At 38.6% G+C, this 21,805-nt stretch overlaps 1 protein-coding gene across 1 annotated transcript in view; it reads right to left on the reverse strand.

Moving 5' to 3' along the window:
- LOC311614624 (rab proteins geranylgeranyltransferase component A 1-like) overlaps positions 1–21,805 on the reverse strand; it is a 117,085-nt gene that overhangs the window by 68,367 nt on the left and 26,913 nt on the right. The window contains 2 exon segments of the mRNA XM_084869684.1: positions 7,513–7,637; positions 10,867–10,939. Coding sequence (XP_084725810.1) covers positions 7,513–7,637; positions 10,867–10,939 — 198 coding nt within the window.

Consider the following 21,805-nt stretch of genomic DNA (forward strand, 5'->3'; position numbering starts at 1 on the left):
AATTTTTATATTTTCCCAGGCGAGCAATATCAATACAATACTCTCTTGTGATGCTAGGCAGTGGTGTCAAACCACTGCTCCTAGTTAGTCAAATGATCACATAGCTAAATAAATGATACTCTATAGTATACTATGTTGCCAGCAAATTTTGGATATTGTGTTCTGAGCAAATTTATGATGTTAAGTGCATTAGGTGTGTTAAATGTATTTTCAACTTACAATGTTTTCAATTTATGACAGGTTTATCAGAATATAACCACATCATAATTCGAAAAGCACCTGTACATATCAATAGAACAGAATAGAGAATCCAGAAATAAACCCATTCAAATATAGCAACTGATTTTTGACAAAGATGCAAAAGGAATTCAATGGAGGAAAAATAGCCTGTTCAATGAATGATGCTGAAGCAATTGGATATCCTTACATTAAAATAATAAACATTGTCCTGGCCAGATGGTTCAACTAGTTGCAGAGTTTTCTGTACACCAAACAGTTACCGGTTCAATTCTGGTCAGGGCACATATTTAAGTTGCAGATTCCATCCCCAGTCAGGGCACAAATCGAAGGTTAAACTATAATGGGATGTTACACTACACATCTATCAAAATGGCTAAATAAAAAAGTAACAATACATGCCTTACCCTGTTTGGCTCAGTGGATAGAGTGTCAGCTTGTGGACTGAAGGGTCCCAGGTTCGATTATGGTCAAGAGCATGTACCTTGGTTGCGGGCCCATCCCCAGTGGGAAGTATGCAGGAGGCAGCTGATGGATGTTTTTCTCTCATCGATGTTTCTGGCTCTCTCTCTCTCTCTCTCTCTCTCTCTCTCTCTCTCTCTCTCTCTCTCTCTTCCTCTCTGTAAAAAAATCAATGAAATATATATTTTTTTCAAAAGTGACAACACCAAATACTGGTGAACATGTGAAGAAACTGAATCATTCATATTTTTTCTAGTGGAAAAATGGTACAGATCCTTTGGAAAACAGTTTCACAGTTTCTTTTAATACTAAACATGTAATTATCATATGACCCCGCAATTATACACTTGGCCACTTATCCCAGAGAAATAAGAACTTACGTTCACATAAAATCCTGTAAACAAATGTGCATGGCAGCTTTATGTGTAACAGACAAAATTGGAAACAGCCTAGATGTTATTCAATGGGTAAATGTTTAAACAAACCGGTACATCCATACCAGAGAATACCACCCAGCAATAATAAGGAACAAATTATTGATGCAAAAAACAACATGGATGAATTTCCAGATAACTATGCTGAGTGAAAAATGCCAATGAAAAAAGTCTACATGCTGTACAGTTCCATTTGCATCCTCAAAAGGGGGGGGGAAATGCCGAAACCAGTTTGGCTCAGCGGTAGAGCGTCAGTCTGTGGACTGAAAGGTCCCAGGTTCTATTCCGGTCAAGGGCATGTACATTGGTTGTGGGCACATCCCCGGTAGGGGGTGTGCAAGAGGCAGCTCATGGATGTTTCTCTCTCATCAACGTTTCTAGCTCTCTATCCCTCTCCCTTCCTCTCTGTAAAAAATCAATAAAATATATTTTTAAAAAAAGAGGGGGGGAATATAGAGCTGGAAAACCGATTATTGGTTGCCAGGAGTTAGAGATTGGGAGAAAGGTAGGAAGGAGATGAGGTGTGGTTATCAAATGACAACAGGAGGGATCTTTGTGGTAATGGAACTGTTCTGTTCTGTAAGTTGACTGTGTGATGGGTGCATGGACCAACATATGTGCTAAAATTATATAAAATTACAGACACACACATACACATACCCTATGTCTACAAAATTAAGATTAACATCAATAACACATTAAAAACAACCGTAACAACAACAAAAAAGCCAGAAACCTATACTACATTTTTCATTACTTACAAAAGTGGATTCACAAAGACTTTGAGATATAGGTCACAAGAATGTCAAGGATCTACAACATAGTAATAACTTGACTAACTCAAGGAGAAAATGAGGGAATTTCTAGAAAACCAATGCTAATCTCTTAAAATGTTAAAAATTTAATTCTAATCATTTTTATTTTTTTAATTTTTTTAAAATATATTTTATTGATTTTGTACAGAGAGGAAGGGAGAGAGATAAAGAGTTAGAAACATCGATGAGAGAGAGTCATCGATCAGCTGCCTCCTGCACACCCCCTACTGGGGATATGCCCACAACCAAGGTACATGCCCTTGACCGGAATCGAACCCAGGTCCCTTCAGTCCCCAAGCCAACGCTCTATCCATTGAGCCAAACCGGCCTTGGCTAATTCTAATCATTTTTAATACTCATCTTTCTAAAATGTGTTTAAAATGCCCCTACATTTGCAAGTGAAAGAGAACATAATTCAACTTTTACCTAAAAAAAATGTGATATAATTATGACCATCCATTGTTATACTGTGCTATAATAGAATGATGTCCTTGAGGGATCCTCTAGTATGAAAGCCATTTGCCCTTACACTAAAAGGCCAAAGCTTGCTCTCCACTTGCTGATGCGGTTTACTCTTTCTCTCTTAGCCTCTCAACTAGCACCTAAAATAACAGCATGTTAAAGCCTACAGAGACCTTTGGAATCAACTAGTCCAAACCCTTTATGTTTTTTTTTTCTTCTTCTTTTAAAAAAAATATATTTTATTGATTTTTTACAGAGAGGAAGAGAGAGGGATGGAGAGTTAGAAACATTGGTGAGAGAGAGACATCGATCAGCTGCCTCTTGCACACCCCCTACTGGGGATGTACCCGCAACCAAGGTACATGCTCTTGACCGGAATCGAACCAGGGACCTTCCAGTCTACAGGCCGATGCTCTATCCACTGAGCCAAACCGGTTTCGGCCCAAATCCTTTATATTTTCTAATAATAAAACAGGTCCTGAGAGGAGGCACCTTTCACTCAATATCGCATAACATGCTGAATGGTAAAGGCAGGACTATTACCTGGGTCTTGGTGTGGTTCTCAGTATGCTTGCCTCTAAGCAGACCTCCCTTTCCCATTTTGTGCTTTAAACTACTATGATAGGGAGGAGAAAAAAATCCGAAAATAAGGTTGTCAGAAATATGTATTAAATAAAGGCTTTTAAGCAGTTGGTCCTCATATAAAGAAAATCTTTGTGAAATCTATTCTGGCATAGCCCCTTTCACATAATTTCAAGTTTATGGCCATGATCCAAAGGTTAAGGATACCACAGTCTGGCTGGGGCTAAATGAGATATTGTTATTCCTGTTTACCCATGTTTGTAGTACTATCTATAGAGAAGTGGATTCTCTGTATATTCCTCCACTGGATGCTCTCAGGGCTATTCCTGCTTAATATGATATTAATAACATTTACCTTTTCCAAGTAAATAAAGATATATAGAATATTATCCCAACTTACCTCTTTTTAAAAAAATATATATTTTATTGATTTTACACAGAGAGGAATTGAGAGGGATAGAGAGCTAGAAACGTCAATGAGAGAGAAACATCGACCAGCAGCCTCTTGCACAGCCCCCACTGGGGATATGCCCGCAACCAAGGTACGTGCCCTTGACCGGAATCGAACCCAGGACCTTTCAGTCCGCAGGCCGACGCTCTATCCACTGAGCCAAACCGGTTTCGGCCCAATTTACCTCTTATTTCACATTATCCCAATTAACATCTTGTTCCACACTCTAACGGGCAATGCAAGAAACACACAGCAGAGTTCTACTTCTCTGGTGAAAAACAAACTTTCTACCACCAATCTTTTATTTTATCACTTTAAGAAGTCACAAAAATAAAACTGAAGAAGCCAGAAATTGAAAACGAGATCATTTTCTCTGTACTCAAAATGTGTCAGTTCAGCCGAAACCGGTTTGGCTCAGTGGTAGAGCGTCTGTCTGCGGACTGAAAGGTCCCGGGTTTGATTCCGGTCAGGGGCATGTACGTTGGTTGCGGGGACATCCCCAGTAGGGGGTGTGCAAGAGGCAGCTGGTCGATGTTTCTCATTGACGTTTCTAGCTCTCTATCTCTCTCCCTTCCTCTCTGTAAAAATCAATAAAATATATTTTTAAAAAATGTGTCAGTTCAGTCATTAGAAACTATAAACCTAAATTGTCATAGAGATAAATCAAAGGCCCTAAAATATAAAAAAAATTATCTCTCATTATGACTTTCACTATATTCTAATCAAGTAGTATTCATGGATACACTAGAAAGTTATCAAATACTTATTCCTGGTTTTACCAAAGCATATGACTTTTCAGTTGAGATCACCTTTGGTTTTAAATCTGTCTACCACAGCTCTAAACAACATCAGAGAGGTATGCCTTTTCATATAAAATGCCATTTTGCTTTATATAAATTACAATCTATATCTGGCATTTAAAAACTGTCTTTTTTTGAAGAAAATCATAGAAAAATACCTGTGTTTATGGGAGAAAATGCTAGTTTTTCTGAAAGTTATGAATATAAATTAAGAAATAAACAAGTTCCCAAAGTCTTCAGCATGACAGAGCATATCCTAAAGAATCTGTAGTGTCTTGAATTTTAAGCTTTAATTACTATAAAAGTGTCAGCAGTGTGATATTCTAAACAACTCAACTCTATAACTATTTAAATGATTGCACTATGTAATTGCTATCTTTCAGCCTATCAAATGTCACTTGAGGAAATAAACTTTTACAAATGTTTTAAAACAATTCGTTCTGTCCTGATTTACAGTATGTCCCCAAATGTTATGACCACTAAATTTAATTTTTTTAATTCAAAATTGTAATGTCCCATTGTGCTACACTAAATATTATCTAAGAAGAGTGGTGTTCATTTTCCATTTTGCTACTTTGGATATTATCTAAAAAGAATTAAAAGGACATTGGACTACAATTTAAAAATCATAGGTTTTAATCTTAAGCTCCACTACTACCTAAGTTGGGTGAGGCCTTGACATTTATCAAATGATGTGACATTCAGCACATTCATTTTTTTTAGTTCTATTGAGGATTCTGTACAAAAAATGCAGCTAATACTATCTGCCCTATCCTAGCACAGGATAGTTATAAGAATCAAATATAATAAATGTAGAAGAGCTTGGTGAATTGTAAGTCATCACTGTACGTTATTATTATTATTAACTAGAGGCTGGGTGCACAAAATTCATGCTTTGGGGGGAGGGGAGGTTTGCCCCTCGGCCCAGCCTGCATCCTCTCCAATCTGGAACCCCTCTAGGGATGTCCAACTACCCGTTTAGACCTGATCCCAGTGAGTTGGGGCCTCAACCGGCAGTCAGACATCCCTCTCACAATCCTGGACTGCTGGTTCCCATATGTTCGACTGTCTGCCTTCCTGATTGCACCTAACCGCTTCTGCCTGCTAGCCTAATCATCCTGTAACCACTCCCCTGCCAGCCTAATTGATGCCTTAACTGCTACCCTGCCAGCCTGTTTGCCCCAACTACCCTCCACTGCAGGCCTGGTCACCCCTAACTGCCCTCCCCCGCAGGCCTGGTCCCCCAAACTGCTCTCCCCTGCAGGCCTGAGTCCCTCCCAACTGCCCTTCCCTGCAGGCCTGGTCGCCCCCAACTTCCCTCCTCTGCAGGCTTGGTCAATCCTAACTGCCCTCCCCTGCAGGATTGATCATCCCCAACTGCCCTCCCTTGCAGGCCTGGTGCCTCCCAACTGCCCTCTCCTGCTGGCCATCTTATATCCACATGGGGGCAGGATCTTTGATCACATGGGGGCAGCCATTCTGTGTGTTGGAGTGATGGTCAATCTGCATATTACTCTTTTATTAGGTAGGATAGAGACCTGGTGCATGGGTGGGGGCCAGCAGGTTTGTCCTGAAGGGTGTTCCAGATCAGGTTGGGGGTTCCCTTTGGGTGTGGGATAGTCTGGGCTAGGGGACTGTGGTAGTTTGCAGGCCAGCCACACCCCCTGGTGACCCAAGAGGAGGCCCTGGTATCTGGGGTTTATCTATCTTCTACAATCGAAACTTTATAGCCTGGATGGAGCCAAGCCTTCTGCTTGCTCCGTGGTGGCAGCCATTTCTGTTGGGATTTATGTATCTTCTATCTTTGAAACTTTGTAGCCTTAAGTGGAGGCCTGGGCCGGCCAGGGTGTGTGGAAAGCTTGGCTTCTTCCATTTCTGGGGGCAACCCTAGCCTGCTCTCTCCAGCTCTGTGGCTGCCGCCATTTCTGTTTGGATTTATGTATCTTTTACCATTGAAACTTTGTAGCCTTGAATGGAGGCCTACGCTGGCATGGGCAGGCAGAAAGCTTGGCTTCCTCCATTGCCGGGGAAACCCAAGCCTCCCTCCTGCTCTCTGTGGCCTTAGTCATCTTGGTTGAGTTTATTTGCATATTTGCTCCTGATTGGCTTTTGGGCATTGCTTGTGGGTGCAATGGAGTGATAGTTAATTTGTATATTACTCTTTTATTAGATAATATCTCTAAACAGAGATAAATGAAAGTTACATTTTTATTTTTACTGAAGGCCCAATGCACAAAATTCTGAAAGGGTAGGGTCCCTGGGCATGGCAGGTGATCAGGGCCTATTGGAGCCCTTCAGCTGCTGGCCGGGGCCTTCCTACTTTCCACATTGCCCCCTGGTGGTCAGCACACATCATAGAAAGCGATCAAATTCCTGGTCTCCCAGTCAAACTCCCAAGGGGACACTGCATATTAGCCTTTTAGATAGATAGATAGATAGATAGATGATAGATAGATCCACCCACCCTACTATCTCCCACACAATCACCACACCGTTGTTATCCATGTCCATGAGTCCTCTTTTTTTTTTCCTTTCTTTTTTTACTAAAACCCCCACAATTCACCAGGGCTGTCTATCTACTCTTTATCTAGGAGTCTGTCTCTATTTTGCTTGGTAGTTCAGTTTGTTCAGTAAATTCAACCCATGATTGAAATCATATGGTACTTGTCTTTCTCTGATTGGCTTATTTCATTTAGCGTATTTTTTCCAGATCTGAAAGTTACATTTTTAAAAAGACAAAGCAGCATATCTAGTAGAAATATAGCAACCAATTCTATATAAACTAGAGGCCCGTTACACGAAGAGATTCATGCAATAGGCCTTCCTTCCCTGGGCTTCCAACAACAGTTTTCTTTCAGCACCCAGGACCCAGGCCTTCCTTCTGGCCAGAGTCTACCATCTTCGTCTTTGTGTCTTTGTTGCAGACTCAGGCTGGAGTCTGCTATCTTTATCTTCGCTGCAGACTCCGGAGTCTGCAGTCTTGTTTTTGCTGTGGCACTCTGCTCCTGTAGATCCCTTCGCCCCCTTGCCCTCCCTCTCATAATAGGTGTCCTGCCCCGCCTGGCCACTCCACACCTGAAGCAGCTGGGTGGTCGTCATTTTGGCCCTTCTAATTTGCACACTCACTCTAATTGGCTGCGGGCATAATGGAGATATGGTCAATTTACATGATTGTCTATTATTAGGTAAGATGTTATAATTGGCTTCTTCTGCATAAGTGTGAGTAAGAAGTCATTAACTTAGTTTATATAAATAAATAATTTTCATACCTGGCATAACAAAACACTTCCACATGTTGAATGGTTTTGTCCAACTTGCTAAGAGCAATGACTTCTTCATTTAGAAGGATCTGTTCTTGCCATGCTGGGCTTTCATTTACAATGTCACTCTTTTCCTAAACAATATAAAAATGAAAAAATTTAATTAATTGAGCAATCTGAACCTCTACTCTTTTGAGAAAATTTGTACTTTAATAAACTCATGCTTTTTCTTTCATCCCATCACATCCCAATGAAGCAACTCTAGTAGCCTAGTGTGCTAACTTCAAAGGAAAGAAAGAAAAACAATGTATAAAATCTATCCTATCAAAAGTAGGCCTGGTTGACAGATTTCTATCAGGATATTTGATATTTTGATGCAGCCATCTAGACATGGCTGCTTTGACATTGCTAAAAACTAGGACAATTAATTCTCCATTTGCTGAAAATCATGCCTATGTGTTTTAATTACTAATTAATAATAAAGTTTTTACATTTTGTCAAAATAGTGAGTTCAAAATTACTTCTTTCTCTTTATCCTTAGATCTCTAAAGGTTGATCACTAGCCATATAAAATTTTGAATATATGTAGAAGTATTTCTGGAAGTACTTAGCCCAACAAAATTAGTAATTTTAGTAATCCTATATAATAAAAGGCTAATATGCAAATTGTCCCCTCAGGAGTTCAACCAACCCAGAGTTTGACCCCTCACTATGACATGTGCTTACCACCAGGAGGCAACACAGAATGAAGGAAGGCCCTGGCCAGCAGCTGGCAGCAGGGGGAAGGAAGGCCGCAATAGGCTCTGATCACCAGCCAGGCCTAGGGACCCTACCCGTGCATGAATTTCATGTATTGGGCCTCTAGTCCACAATAATAATCAACCTCTTGATATTTTATGTAAAAATATCAATAAAAAGTATAATAAAAATAAGAAAGTATAATAAAGTATGTAAACTATCACTAAGAATTGAAAGTGATCCTTTAAAATTTCCAATAATTCCTACTTATATTTTATGGAAAAAATATGATACAGCAATATTTGAATACAGGGGATTTTTGAAGATGTCAAGAAATACCTTTCCCAAATGTCAAAGATCAATTTTTAATCTGTTTAAATTTTTAATCTATTTGACACAAATCTCTCAGAGAAAAAAGTTGAAGGATATATTATATATACCCAGAAAACTAGTAGTGAAATATAACTACAATATCCTTTGTTTTAAGTAAATTCACCTCAGAAAATTTCTAAACTTAGAGATTTTCTAAAGTAGGGCAATAGTTATTTCTTAAAACTTTCATTGTTGTATAGTATGGCTGTTTCCAAAGGGAGGGGTGTTTGAGGAGGTAGTAAAGGGTAAAGGGGGTCAAATATATTGTGATGGAAGATGATTTGACTTTGGATGGTGAGCAATCCAACATATAGGTCATATATCATAGAAATGTATACTTGAAACTTATATGACATTAATAAATGTCATCCCAACAAATTTAATTTAAAAATGCCTCATTATCTTGAATTTAACATTTTAAAATGAAGAAAAGTAGAGGCAGAGAGTTCTTATAATCAAATGCAATTATTAGGTAGAAGAGGAGGTACAGGAACTTTGAATGTGCAGACATGTGGTTAGCAGCCTAAAAAGAAGAACTGACAGAGAGTGAAGGGGAAAAGGAGACAAGTGACTGAGTCAAGATGCTAAAGGGAATGAAGTGTAAAATAAATGTGTAGGAAAATATTTTTATTTTAATAAATCTAATCCATTACCAAAATTTATTTTTTTATATCCCTTTAGTCACAAAAAAATTTCCATTCAGACAAGCGGGGTACTTTGTTGTTGTTCTGATAACCTAGATTAAATTTTTCATGGAAGTACTAAATATATTTCAATATCAGAAGACCCTCAAATATACTTCCCAAGATTAAGGATCAAATAAGGGTTTCTGATTAACATAAATATATGACTATCTAATGCATATAGATAAGTAGGAATATAATGTCTACTTATAATAAAAAAAAGTATTAGAAAACGACATTAATTATTACTAGACCTAATATAACATTTACTTCTTTGACTTACACAGTTTGAATTACATGAAATGCTACTTTACAAATATTGCTTGTTTCTCCACACTCATTTCTATGCAACAATATTATTTAAACTGAATATTAATTGAATCTTCAACATCAATGTCTTTGTCATCACTAGAAACACTTTTTAAGTCATGCACACCATAAAATTAATCAGTAGAACTACAATAGTTAGGGTGGTGTTTAGCACATGGTAAGTGCTTAATAAGTCCTAGCTATATTATTTTAACTACCTAAATATAATTTTTTAGAACATAGCATCTTCCTTTCTGAACTACCTAAAATCTTCTGAGATAACAGCAGTTTCTGATTCCATCATTAAATGATATGATGCTCTCAGTAGGGATTTCATTTCAAGCCACATATACCATTTATCTAAAATTAGGACAATTTTTTTAAATACTTTTTTTTAAAATATATTTTACTGATTTTGTACAGAGAGGAAGAGAGAGAGATAGAGAGTTAGAAACATCGATGAGAGAGAGTCATCGATCAAGCCGCCTCTTGCACACCCCCTACTGGGGATATGCCCGTAACCAAGGTACATGCCCTTGACCGGAATCGAACCCAGGTCCCTTCAGTCCCCAAGCCGACGCTCTATCCATTGAGCCAAACCGATCTCAGCAGGACAATTTTTTTTATAAATTCAACTCAAAAAAATTGATAAACTCCATGACATACCCAACTGCCCCAATTACTATACTTTAAATAAGCTCTAAAATATTTACAATGATATAGAACATTTAAAGTAGTGAGACCCCCTACTGTTGGGAAAAAACTGAATTTATATTAAATTTGCTTTTTTTTTTTTTTAACTGATTCTGTCAGGTGACTTCTATAATTATGCAAACCATGAATGACTGAGATCATTTCAAATGAATGTATTTTCCCCATATAGTGTTGTTGTTGTTGTTTTCAAAATATAATGACTAAAAGAACAAATAGTATAGGTGAGATTTTATAAGAACTGAAATATTTTTCCTGAAAAACTCTTAAAGAAAATACTTGCCTTATATTTGGACATATAAAGTAATTACAACATGGTAACAAATTTACATAATTTACCCTTCAGCCAACATATCTACTTATATTTAAAAACTCATATATCTATATTTTTAAGGCATTGGAAAATATTAGCTTAAATTGTGACAGCATAATTTTTGTTAAGTAAATAAAAATGAGGTATTATCCTATATTTCAAATGAAGCTAAAGGTTTTCTTCAGTTATGTGACACATATAAAACCCAGTAAATTAAAACTCATGTAAGAAGTTTACCTGGTATTCCATTATCCAAGACAACAATCCTGAAAAGCTATAACTGGCCCAGTTTCCTCCATAGTAGCTTCTTCTGTAACAATAAATAAAAGAGTAAAGTAAAAAATATATAAATCTAGTCACCAATCTTCATCAACAAACTCATTCCATTTTCAATATTGCTACCTCAAAGCTCAAAAGCACACATAATTGGGATATTCAGATTAGAGAAAATAGTAGGCTGAAATAAATAGAAGTGGGCCTCTTAGATCCCAAAGGTAACTTTTCATTTTCTAAGAAGTTAAAAATCTCTTTGGCGTTCTTAGAGATTTTTTCCATTGTTCATGTGATTGGTAACAGCTTAATATGGGCACTAAGCAGATAAACATGAACACATCTGACTCCTGGGTTAACAAAAATGGCTGAGAAGGAAATCTGGTAGATCTCCAAGAAAATCACCAGAAAAACTGCTACATTTCTTATAAACAGTGAAATATCTACTACCACCACCACCAAACCATCTCCCACACTTGCAAACATAACTGGCTACTGTAAATCTAGTGGTGTGCCCTGTGCTATGTGTAGCCTTCGGGACCAAAAATAAAAGTAGACCTTAGGACAGAATTTTTCATAGTAAAACTTGTGGCAAGTATAACAAGAATAATTATCACTGGTTACACTATTATTCTTCATTCCACAGTCCTGTGATGATCAATCTGTTTTAGTAAACCTACAGATCTCCTAAGATCAGAACCTTATAGACACTGGACTTGTGATTAACTTCCTTAAGCAAGAGATTTTTGGCAACCAGAAGTCTCTAATTCTGCACTACATATTAGGCTTCCCAATGATTAATGAGCACATGAAAAGGGGCTCAACATCCTTAGTCATTAGGTAAGCACATATTAAAATAAGCAATAAAAACGAACACAATGAAATACTGCTACACATCCACAAGAATATTTAATTTTAAAAAGACTGAAAATAGCAGATGTTGGTGTGAATGGCCAGAATGGTCATACATTTTGATTTTTGTGTACAATGGTGCACCTTTGGAAAATGTCTGGCAGTTTCTTACAAAACTAAAAATATACCTACACTATGGCCCAGGTATTTGCACATAAGAAAAGCATAGCAGTTTTATTCATTAATAGCTTCAAAATGGTAACAATTCAAGTATCCATCAATAGTAGTCTCTAAGCTATGGTATATATATATATATATAGGATGGACACTATTCACCAATGAAAGGGAATAAACTACTGATATATGTAACAACATACATTAATCTAAAAAATCTTATCCTAAGTGAAAGAAGCTTTACCCCAAAAGAGTACATTCTGCAAGATTCCATTCATATGAAGTTCTAAAACAAACTAAGTTAATTAATATATTGTATGATGAAAAATATCCCAAGAGTAGCTGCCTTTAAAGTTGGGAGTAAGGGCAGGACTTGACTTTGAAGAGGGATCAGGAAATGTTCTGGAGTGATTACAATGTTCTTTATCTTGATAAAGTTCTTAGTTACACAAGTGTATGCATTTGTCAAAACTTATTACATACTGCAGTTAAGATCTGTGCATTTCACTGCATGTAATTTTATCTTGAAAAAAAGACCCATAAATAAATTCTGAGCTCTAGTTAATTATATGCATGATAAAATGTTTCAAATTGAAGGTACTGGAATGTGTACAACTTACTTTGAAATGCATAAAGCAATAAGATAGAAAAATTCATGGACAGAAAAATGAATACATGGATATCTATGTAATAAAGCAAATGTAGCAAAATGTTAATTGTAGAATCTAAGCGGTAGATATATAGGTGCTCACAGTACAATTTTTTTCAACTTTTCTGTATGTCTGAAATTTATAATAAAATATGAGGAAACCAAAATTAATCTAATGAGCTTTCAAACACTGGCCATGATGTACCAATTTCCACATTATTTTCTGCTAATATCAAAAGTCTAAAAAAACCCTAAGAAGGGCCACCTTGCTGTTTCTTTCCATTATTAAATGACCTAAAGTTTGTTCGTGGTCAAAATCTATTTTCCTCCCCTATGCTTGGTCATATGGTCTTTGACAGAGGTAATTGGTTCTAGTATTTTTCCATGCAGCTCCCATTTTCAACTTTTCCTGTTGATGTGCTTTTAACATCAGCATCTGGTGATCTCATCCAATTATGTATGTAAAAGGTGAAACATGGTTTTCATTACTGTGGTCTTTCGGCTTATAATATCCCTTAAGGATAAAGCCAAATACTTTAGATATCAGAATCAGTATGACAAAAAGAAAAAAGAAAAAAATCAATGTAGCATTCTAATATGCTCTCTATAACATTATGCAATAGAAACAGTAAAAATTAAGGACCACTAAGTATTTTCTTACATTTTATCTTTAATCATATAGCTTCAGAACTCTGACATTCAAATTCAATTTACTGATTTTGTAGAGACTAACACTAGGTTACTAATTTTGTTTCTAAAATCCCATAGTTACACTTTAAGGGTAAAGTGAGAAGTTCAGGACCAAAAAAGTAAAAAAGGGGGGGGGGGGAGGAAAGGTAAAAAGAGGGGGAATGCAACATTTTCTGCCAATTTTGTGTCAAAACTGCCTCTGTACATCAAGTAAAAGAAGAAGCTGTTTATGATGAAAGATGACATTTATCTCTGTTGCCAGGAATACTATTTTATATGATGAAAAAAGTCTCCTGTAAAACTAGAATCCCTTTGTGGAACTAGAAAATGAGTATTCACAGTATTTCAAGAGCAAACCATAAAAATGGTGTCTAAAGCCCTCTAAGTTTCAGGATGGAAAAATGACCTAAAAATTTCATCTAAAGTAATAAAAAAAATCACAAACGGACATTTTTTGAGGTGTAACTCCCCATTGTTTGAAATGATGACCTTAAAACTACAGAAAACATGGTTTTAATCTTTCTAAAGTTTTACAAAGTTCACTCAAAGTACCACCTAAATTTTTCCAGACACAGGAAGGAAATGAATTATATAACTATCTCCATTAACTCTAACTAATAAAAAAAACAACAACCAAAAACACAGAAAAAACTAGTATTACAACAGTAATAAGAGATTTCTCATCCTTTCCCCAAGAGATTAAAGTTAAAGCAACTTCACTTTGCTTAATGTGTACTAATACAAAAGAAATACATACATTATAGATAGACATAAAGTTATACAATCTCAGAAGGCTAAACATTAAATCTATTAAGTAAATCTGTTACATAAATCTTAACAATCTTATTTTCCATTGTGCATCTGAATTACAATTCAGTATTTAATACTCAGCAACAGCCATAGCTACATGATGTACTGGGAAATGGCTTCTGTAAGCAAGTACAAAAACACTGACAAAAGACAGAGCTACTGACATTCAGGCACATGCATCTGAGAATCATTTTTAATTATTAAGAAACCCAGGAGTTGAAAATGTTTTCAGGCAGATAGCTGATGGGATTCAAGTATGCTCAGTGAAAAAGGGAGGCAACACAACTCAACCTGTAGACACCCCCATTCTAGCATTACTGCTCTTACAATTTCCTAGTAGAGTTGTTATACCACTTTCCACTGATAGCACTTTTAATTTTCAAAATTATTTTACTATTTTCGCATGGGTCTTTTTAATGACAATGTAAGAATGGCAGAACTGAAATGGAAACTCAAGTCTCCCGAACTCTAATCCAAAACTTCTAAATGGGCTACAACATTTAGTCCACGTCTATACTAGTAAGAGGGTAATATGATAATTAGAGCAGACATCTTCCAGAGGAAGTCCATCTGGACAAAGCCATAGCTGCTTTGAGGCCTGGGGCTCTAGCAGCCAGGGGCTCAGGCAGCCATGAGCCCCATTGGTTGCAAGGCCCAGGGCTCAAACTTCACAGCTGTGGCAGTCGGCAGTGGCAGTGGCAGCAGCATCAGGGTGATGGGGGCAGCACCATTCCCTGATTGGCCTCGTCACTTCCCACAGAGAAGAGGGCCTAAGCCGTCAGTAGGACATCCACTGAGGGCTCCCAAACTGTGAGAGGGGGCAGACCAGGCTGAGGGATCCCCCCCAACCCATTTTCATGTATCAGGCTTCTAGTGATATTCTAACACTCAATGAAGCCAAAAAGATAGCCAATATCACCTGGACCTGATTATTAAACTCATCTTTTCCAAAATGTATCCCATTAAAAGCATGGGCTATTAATGGGTGTCCTCATTTTTTTTTTTAAAGATACAATGACAAAATAAATTTGGAAAATGCTTTTTAAAAAGTTAAACCACAACCAAAAAATTGTTCATGATTGAGCTTCTCAGAACTGTTAAATATGTTAATTTCTGTTCTCTTCAAGACTGAACAAATTAAGTTGAGCAATAAGCATTTTTTTAAAAAGCATTTGGAGGGAATAGAATTCAACAGAATATATTTTTTAAAATGCTGGCTTAACTCATTAAGGGAAGGAGAAAAACAGAATACTACTACAGCAGGAAGGCAGGGGAGGTTGGGGGAGGGGGCCATAAGAGATCAACGGAAGGACTTATACACGTGCATATAAGCATAACCAATGGATACAAAGACACTGGGGAGAGGGGGGTAGGTAAGGGCACGTACTGGGGGGGAGGGGAGGCTGGGGGGAGGTCAATGGGGGAGAAAAAGCAGACATATGTACCATTATTTTAATACTTCAAACAATAAAAAAGAAAAGAGAATACTATGTATATTGAGTTTGTCATTTCCCATTCATTATCTCACTTAATCTTCATAAGAATCTTGAGAAATTGATGCTATAATTATCCCCATTTTAAAATTAGGGGAAAAAACGAAAACCAACTGTGATATTGGGTATCTTATTTAATTCACTCATCTAGAAAATGGCAAAGCGTGGATTTAAGCCCAGGGCATATCAGGCCCCAAAGCCTATGCTCTTTCCATTACATAACACTGTCTCCTATAATCTATAAGATTATAATATTAAAAATTATAAACATAAGTATATAATACAAATCCTGACACCTGGATTCCAGGCAATGGATTGAACTTACAGAGCTGGAGGGACTAGTCATTTCTAGGACCTAACTACAAACAATTTTATTGTATGCCTCATATTTAATGTGCACAAATATCTTTCTGTATATGGTAGAAGTAGAAAAATAAGTGGCATGTCTACTAATATTGCTTTGCCAGCTATTATTGAGTATGATACAGTATGCACATTAAGAGTCACTATTTTATTTAAATTTGGTTAGAGTACAGTACTACAAAGAATCATGACACATTTCTATCTCGTGGTTCACAAATAACAGAACAAGCTTGGGGACATATTGAATTTAACTTCCTTCACAAATTCCCGTTTAGTAAAAGTTCCACATACCTGACACAGGGGAAAGCTTAGCTTCTTTCATCATCCCCTTATTCTAAGATCAAGGAGGGTGGGACTCCTTGGTGAACTATGCAGGTGCAATTCTAATGTTAGAGAAGACCAGGCCCTTACTTGGTTTTAAAAGACTCCCCTGCAATTACAGGAAGTTTCCTTGGCAACCAGATCAATCTTCCAGAATAAAATACTATGGCGTGTTCCCAGTTATTGGGGCTGGAGAAAGACTGTCTTGTGTTTAAAAGTTATTAGTCATTGGACACTAGTCCACACATCCAAATCCATTTTAAGGCACCAAGTCAGGTAATGTGCAAAGGTTGCCTTCAATTCTTGTTTTCCTCCCTGATCTCCTCTATTCCTACTGACTCAATTATCACTTCCTGCTGATGACTCACAACTTGGTATCTAGAATCTAGCCCTGCTGGTGAGCTCCAGACTCAAAGCTATTTCTGGACTGAAGATACATACATGACTCATAAACTTATTTGACATCTTACCTTCAATAAGTATACCAGATTAACTTTAATCTCTACATATCCAAAAGGCTAATTTTTTTTTATGTCCCTCAGATCCAACTTGACTTTCCTCTTGGTTTTCCTATTTCAATAAATAGCAGCATCATTCTTACTGCTTCCTGAGCCCAAAATGCTTGAACTCACTCATCATTCATTGCTCACATGTCAACTCTAGATAATTTTTCAAACCCATTCTATCTTTGCCAAACCTGCCACCACTACCTATCTCTTACCATGTTTATTCATTAGCCTCCTCAAAGGTTTCCCAGCCTCTAGTTCCTTCCATTTCCAACCTAACTTCCACATGACTGCCACTATGATCAGGTCTTGGCAGGCCATATTATACCATTCCCTGGCTTACAGATATTTAGTGGCTCATGAATGCCTCTAGAGTAGACTCAAAAATCCTTGGCATCATTATAAGACCCTTTAAAACTTAGTTCCAATTTAATTCTCCAGGCTTATCTCTGGACATCGCCCTTCTCTGAAATTAATCAAATGCATCAATCAGAACCATAGACCCAAGTTGCCTGAGTGAGCCAAGTGCCTGCATTTCCCTCTGCTTTTATTAACATTAGTGGCCCGGCGAAAGAAATATGTGCAGCCTGAGGTCTAAACCAGTAGGCCAGCAGGCAGAGTGGTTAGGGACAATCAGGCAGGCAGGTAGGTGAGCAGTTAAGAGCCAGTGGTATCAGACATCCCCCAAGTGGTCCCCGGTTGAAGAGGGTGCAGGCTGGGCTGAAGGAATCCCCCCTCGCACAAATTTTGTGCACCAGGCCACTAGTCTATACTAATAAAAGGGTAATATGCTAATTAGATCAGGAGACCTTCTGGAAGACCTTCTGGACGTCTTTTCAGACAAAGCCATGGTGGCAGGGCCGAGGCAGAGACAGTTAGGGGCAATAAGGCCAGGAGAGGAAGGCAGTTGGGGCAAGCAGGCCAGCAAGGGAGGGGGGGAGTTAAGGGCAATCAGGCCAGCAGGGGTTGGCAGTTTGGGGTGAGCAGGCCGGCAGGGGGTGCAGTTGGGGGCAATTAGGCTGGCGGGGGGGCAGTTGGGGGCCATCAGGCCAGCAATGGGGGACAGTTGGGGGTGAGCAGGCCAGCAGGCAGAGTGGTTAGGGACATTCAGGCAGGCAGGTAGGTGAGCAGTTAAGAGCCAGTGGTACCAGATTGTGAGAGGGATGTCTGACTGCCCTGTGTAATCGGACTTAAACCAGTAATCGAATATCCCCTGAGGGGTCCCAGATTGGAGAGGGTGCAGGCTGGGCTGAGGGACACTACCCCCAATGCACAAATTTTGTGCACTGGGCCATTAATTATAATAATAATAGTTACTGTTTACTGAGTATTTTGCTCTGTACTGTATTAGGTACCTTACAAATATTATTTCTTTTTACAATTCTCTAAAAGAAATCTAATTCCCCTCCTTTTGCATGTCAGGAAACAAACTCAGAGAACTGAAATAACTTGTCCAATGCCACATACTTATTAAGGGGAATTTTAAACTCAGGTCTATCTTACTGCAAAGCCTGTGCTCTTTTAATAAGATAAGCCCATAGGATTAGAAAATAAACAAATACTGGGCTTGAGAGTCAAAGATACCTGATTCAAGTTGTTACTCTGTCAATGATAAGTTTTGTGACTTATGTTTTCGTCAACTGTAAAGAGAGTATAGTGTACAACCTACCTTGTAGCATCACTGTGAAGGACCAGTGGGATACATGTAAAAAGTTGAGGTGCTATCAGCACATCTGACAAAATGTAGCAGGTTCACTAAAAGGCTTTTACTTTGAAATCATCGGAAATATGGTTAGCCTTATTTTAGAGGGCATTGTCTGTGTGTATTGAGGGGGGGAGAGGGAGTATCTCAAAACCATTTGCAAACTTTTATGGTTTTGAAATAGAAATATAATTTTATATTTAGGTCACTGAAATCTGTATGACAGGAGCTTCATTTACAAATGACAGTTCTTGCATTAGGCTGATTTTTCCCTCATAGAGCTTAAAGACTAGTTTGAGCCAAAACCAGTTGGCTCAATGGATAGAGCGTCGGCTTGGGGACTGAAAGGTCCGGGGTCCGATTCCGGTCAAGGGCATGTACCTTGGTTGCGGGCATATCCCCAGTAGGGGGTGTGCAAGAGGCAGCTGATCGATGCCTCTCTCTCATCCATGTTTCTAACTCTATCTCTCCCCCTTCCTCTCTGTACAAAATGAATAAAATATATTAAAAAAAAAAAGACTAGTTTGACTAAAATAGTTCTTTGCAGAAATCATGGTACATCAGCTTCTCTTGATATAATATTACCAACTTTGACTAGCTTTATTCAGTTGGTTTCAATTAGGATAGCATTCCAACAACATATAATAGAAAACTACATGCAAAGATAATTGAATGTATATACATATTTTTTCACCACATCTCCCTCCCTCTATTCCCCCAGCTCCCTTGAGCAACTACTTTATCATTCATTGTCTTTTGAAAAGAAAATGAAGGTAAATCTTTTTTCCTTTTTATTTTGTTTTTATTTGTTGTTTTGTTTATATATTTATTTTTTTTTTATTTATTTTTTTTCAACTTTGAAATGGCAACTGTACCTACCAGCTCCTTGGGGGTTTGAAGGATATTAATCAGCTTCACAGCTGGAAGCAGAGTGATCTACCACAGTAAAGCTTAAAGTTTTTCCTGTCAGTATAATTTCCTTTTTTATTCTATTAATGTAAATGGAGTTTAATTTGTCTTTCCATAACAAAGGAAGGATTAAATTTTAGGAGCTGTGACTACTCTGAAATAGAGGATAGGGGAAAAGGGAGAGGAAATCAGCAGTCCTCAATCCTTTGATCTGTCAGTTCTGTCTTTCTCTCAGTAGTTTCCCCATTCTTCTCTCTCTCTCTCTCTCTTTCTCTCTCTCTCTCTCTCTCTCTCATCTCTCTCTCTCTCTCTCTATCTCTATTTATCATCTATCTTCCTTCTTAGGGTTGTCAGTGAAACTGGTTGTGCCCAGCTAGCTCTGGACTTTGGTAATTGCTGGGGAAAGGGAAATGGAGACATTGAGCATGTTCTCCTGTGTCCATAATTTGCAAGGACAATGATGATAATAATTTATTATGTGCTGAGCACTGCTTTGAATGCTTTTATTCTTATTTCACAGAAAAAGGAACTGAGGCTTTAAAAAGTAACCTCTGTGAGGTTTTTGGCTGAGGTCATGCAGGTAATAAGAGGCACAGCTGGGGATCTGCACCCAGGTCCATTTAATCCTAAAGACTTGATTAATAGCAATGCATTAATTGTCTTAGTTAATAATTATTACTGTGCATTAAGGGTTCCAAAATGACCAAACTACTTCCTTGCCCTTAAGTTGCTCCTAGTCAAATCAGAGGAAACATTCATAGTGTAATTATAAGACAGTATGACAAAGCTCTTATGGAAGTACTAGAGGCCCAGTGCATGATATTTGTGCACTGGAGGAGGGCGGGGTCCGTCAACCCAGATTGTGCTCTCTCACAGTCTGGGACCTCTAGGCTGAAATCCCCCCAGGGGTCCTCAGAGCTGCCATGGAGGCAGAAGGGGCTCCCGCCACCGCTGCTGCGCTTGCCAGCCATGAGCCCAACTCAGGGCTTCTGGCTGAGCAGTGTGAGCACCACTCAACCAAAAGCTGGGATCTCAGCTCCTTAGTGCTTCCTGGGAGGCGGGAGAGACTCCTGCCACTGAAGCTGCACCAGCCAGGAGCCCGGCATCTGGCTGAGCGGTGTTCCCCTGTGGGAGCGTACTGACCACCAGGGAGAAGCTCCTGCAGTGTGCGTCATAGTGACTGGTCATTCCACCATTTGGTCCATTTGCATACTAGAGTTTTATTACATAAGATCTGCAGAATCACTGCAGAAATGGATTCTTCTGATTATATATATAGGAGAGCTGAAGTCCACACAGAGAAGATGCTAATTGGATTTGAATAGTAATGACTGGTTTTACTAGTTCCATCATTAGTTTTATGATGGAATAGCATTTTGGGCATAGGGGAATCCTATATAATAAAAGCCTAATATGCAAACTGTCCCCTTTACCAGGAGTTTGGCTGCTCGCTATGATGTGTGCTGACCACCAGGGGGCGGAGGGGAACATGGAGGGCATCAGCAATGTGCTGCAACCTCTCACAGCTACCTGGGGACAGGGGTGATAGGGATGGATGTGTGGTGAGAATGTGGGGTGCCCACTAAGCTCACTCTCACTCCACCTGCTACCCTTCCCCGAGATGCCAGGGCTTGCGCTGGGGAAGCACCCATGCTCAGGTGCCGGGTGCCTGTGAGGAGCTTGTCCCGGACCTGTGAGCTGGTCCAGGTGAGCTGGGCTGCAGCCGCTGGGACTGCAGGGGCTGGTTGGGCTCTCCGTGGTTCGCGCAGGAGCCAGTCTGCAAGGCCGGCCGGCTCAAAGGCCCACACTACACCCCAGCCCGCAGCATCCAGCCCCGCTCACTGCATCTCTGAGTGGGGACTTAGCTGCCACGACTCAGGCAGAGTAGTGTAGAGTATGAGCACAGTAAATGACAATTTAGGAAAATTTAAGATTTTTATTTTTGATTTTAGGTAAATTAACATTAACAGAAAAAAACTGAATTTAGATTTTTTTATTAAGCCCTGTAAAGCACACTGGCTCAATACCTGGGCTTTAAAGGTGACAGATTTCAAAAAAGACTAAACTGAAACATTAACACAAGCAGTAACGCATACAATAGTGAAAAGAGAATTAAAAGGGCAGGACTTGTTTAAAAATTGAACTTTATTAATTTAGAAATTTTATCCAATAACTGAAGAGTTAATAGGGTTTCAAAATAAATTTACAAAAGGTTAAATGTAAATGAAATAATACCCCTTTTTAAATTCTTACATAATACCCCCTTTTAAATTCCTACATATTTACAGTGGGGTAATATATGAGAAAGCATTATAAACTACTAGAAGCCCATCACAGGAAGATCTGTGCAATAGGCTTTCCTTCCCCTAGCTGCCAACACTGGTTTTCCTCAGGCACCCGGGACCAAGGTCATGGGTAGAGCCTTCAGCCTTCAGCC

Source organism: Pipistrellus hanaki (assembly GCF_964339955.1).
Source record: "Pipistrellus hanaki genome assembly, chromosome: X".
Taxonomy (NCBI): domain Eukaryota; kingdom Metazoa; phylum Chordata; class Mammalia; order Chiroptera; family Vespertilionidae; genus Pipistrellus; species Pipistrellus hanaki.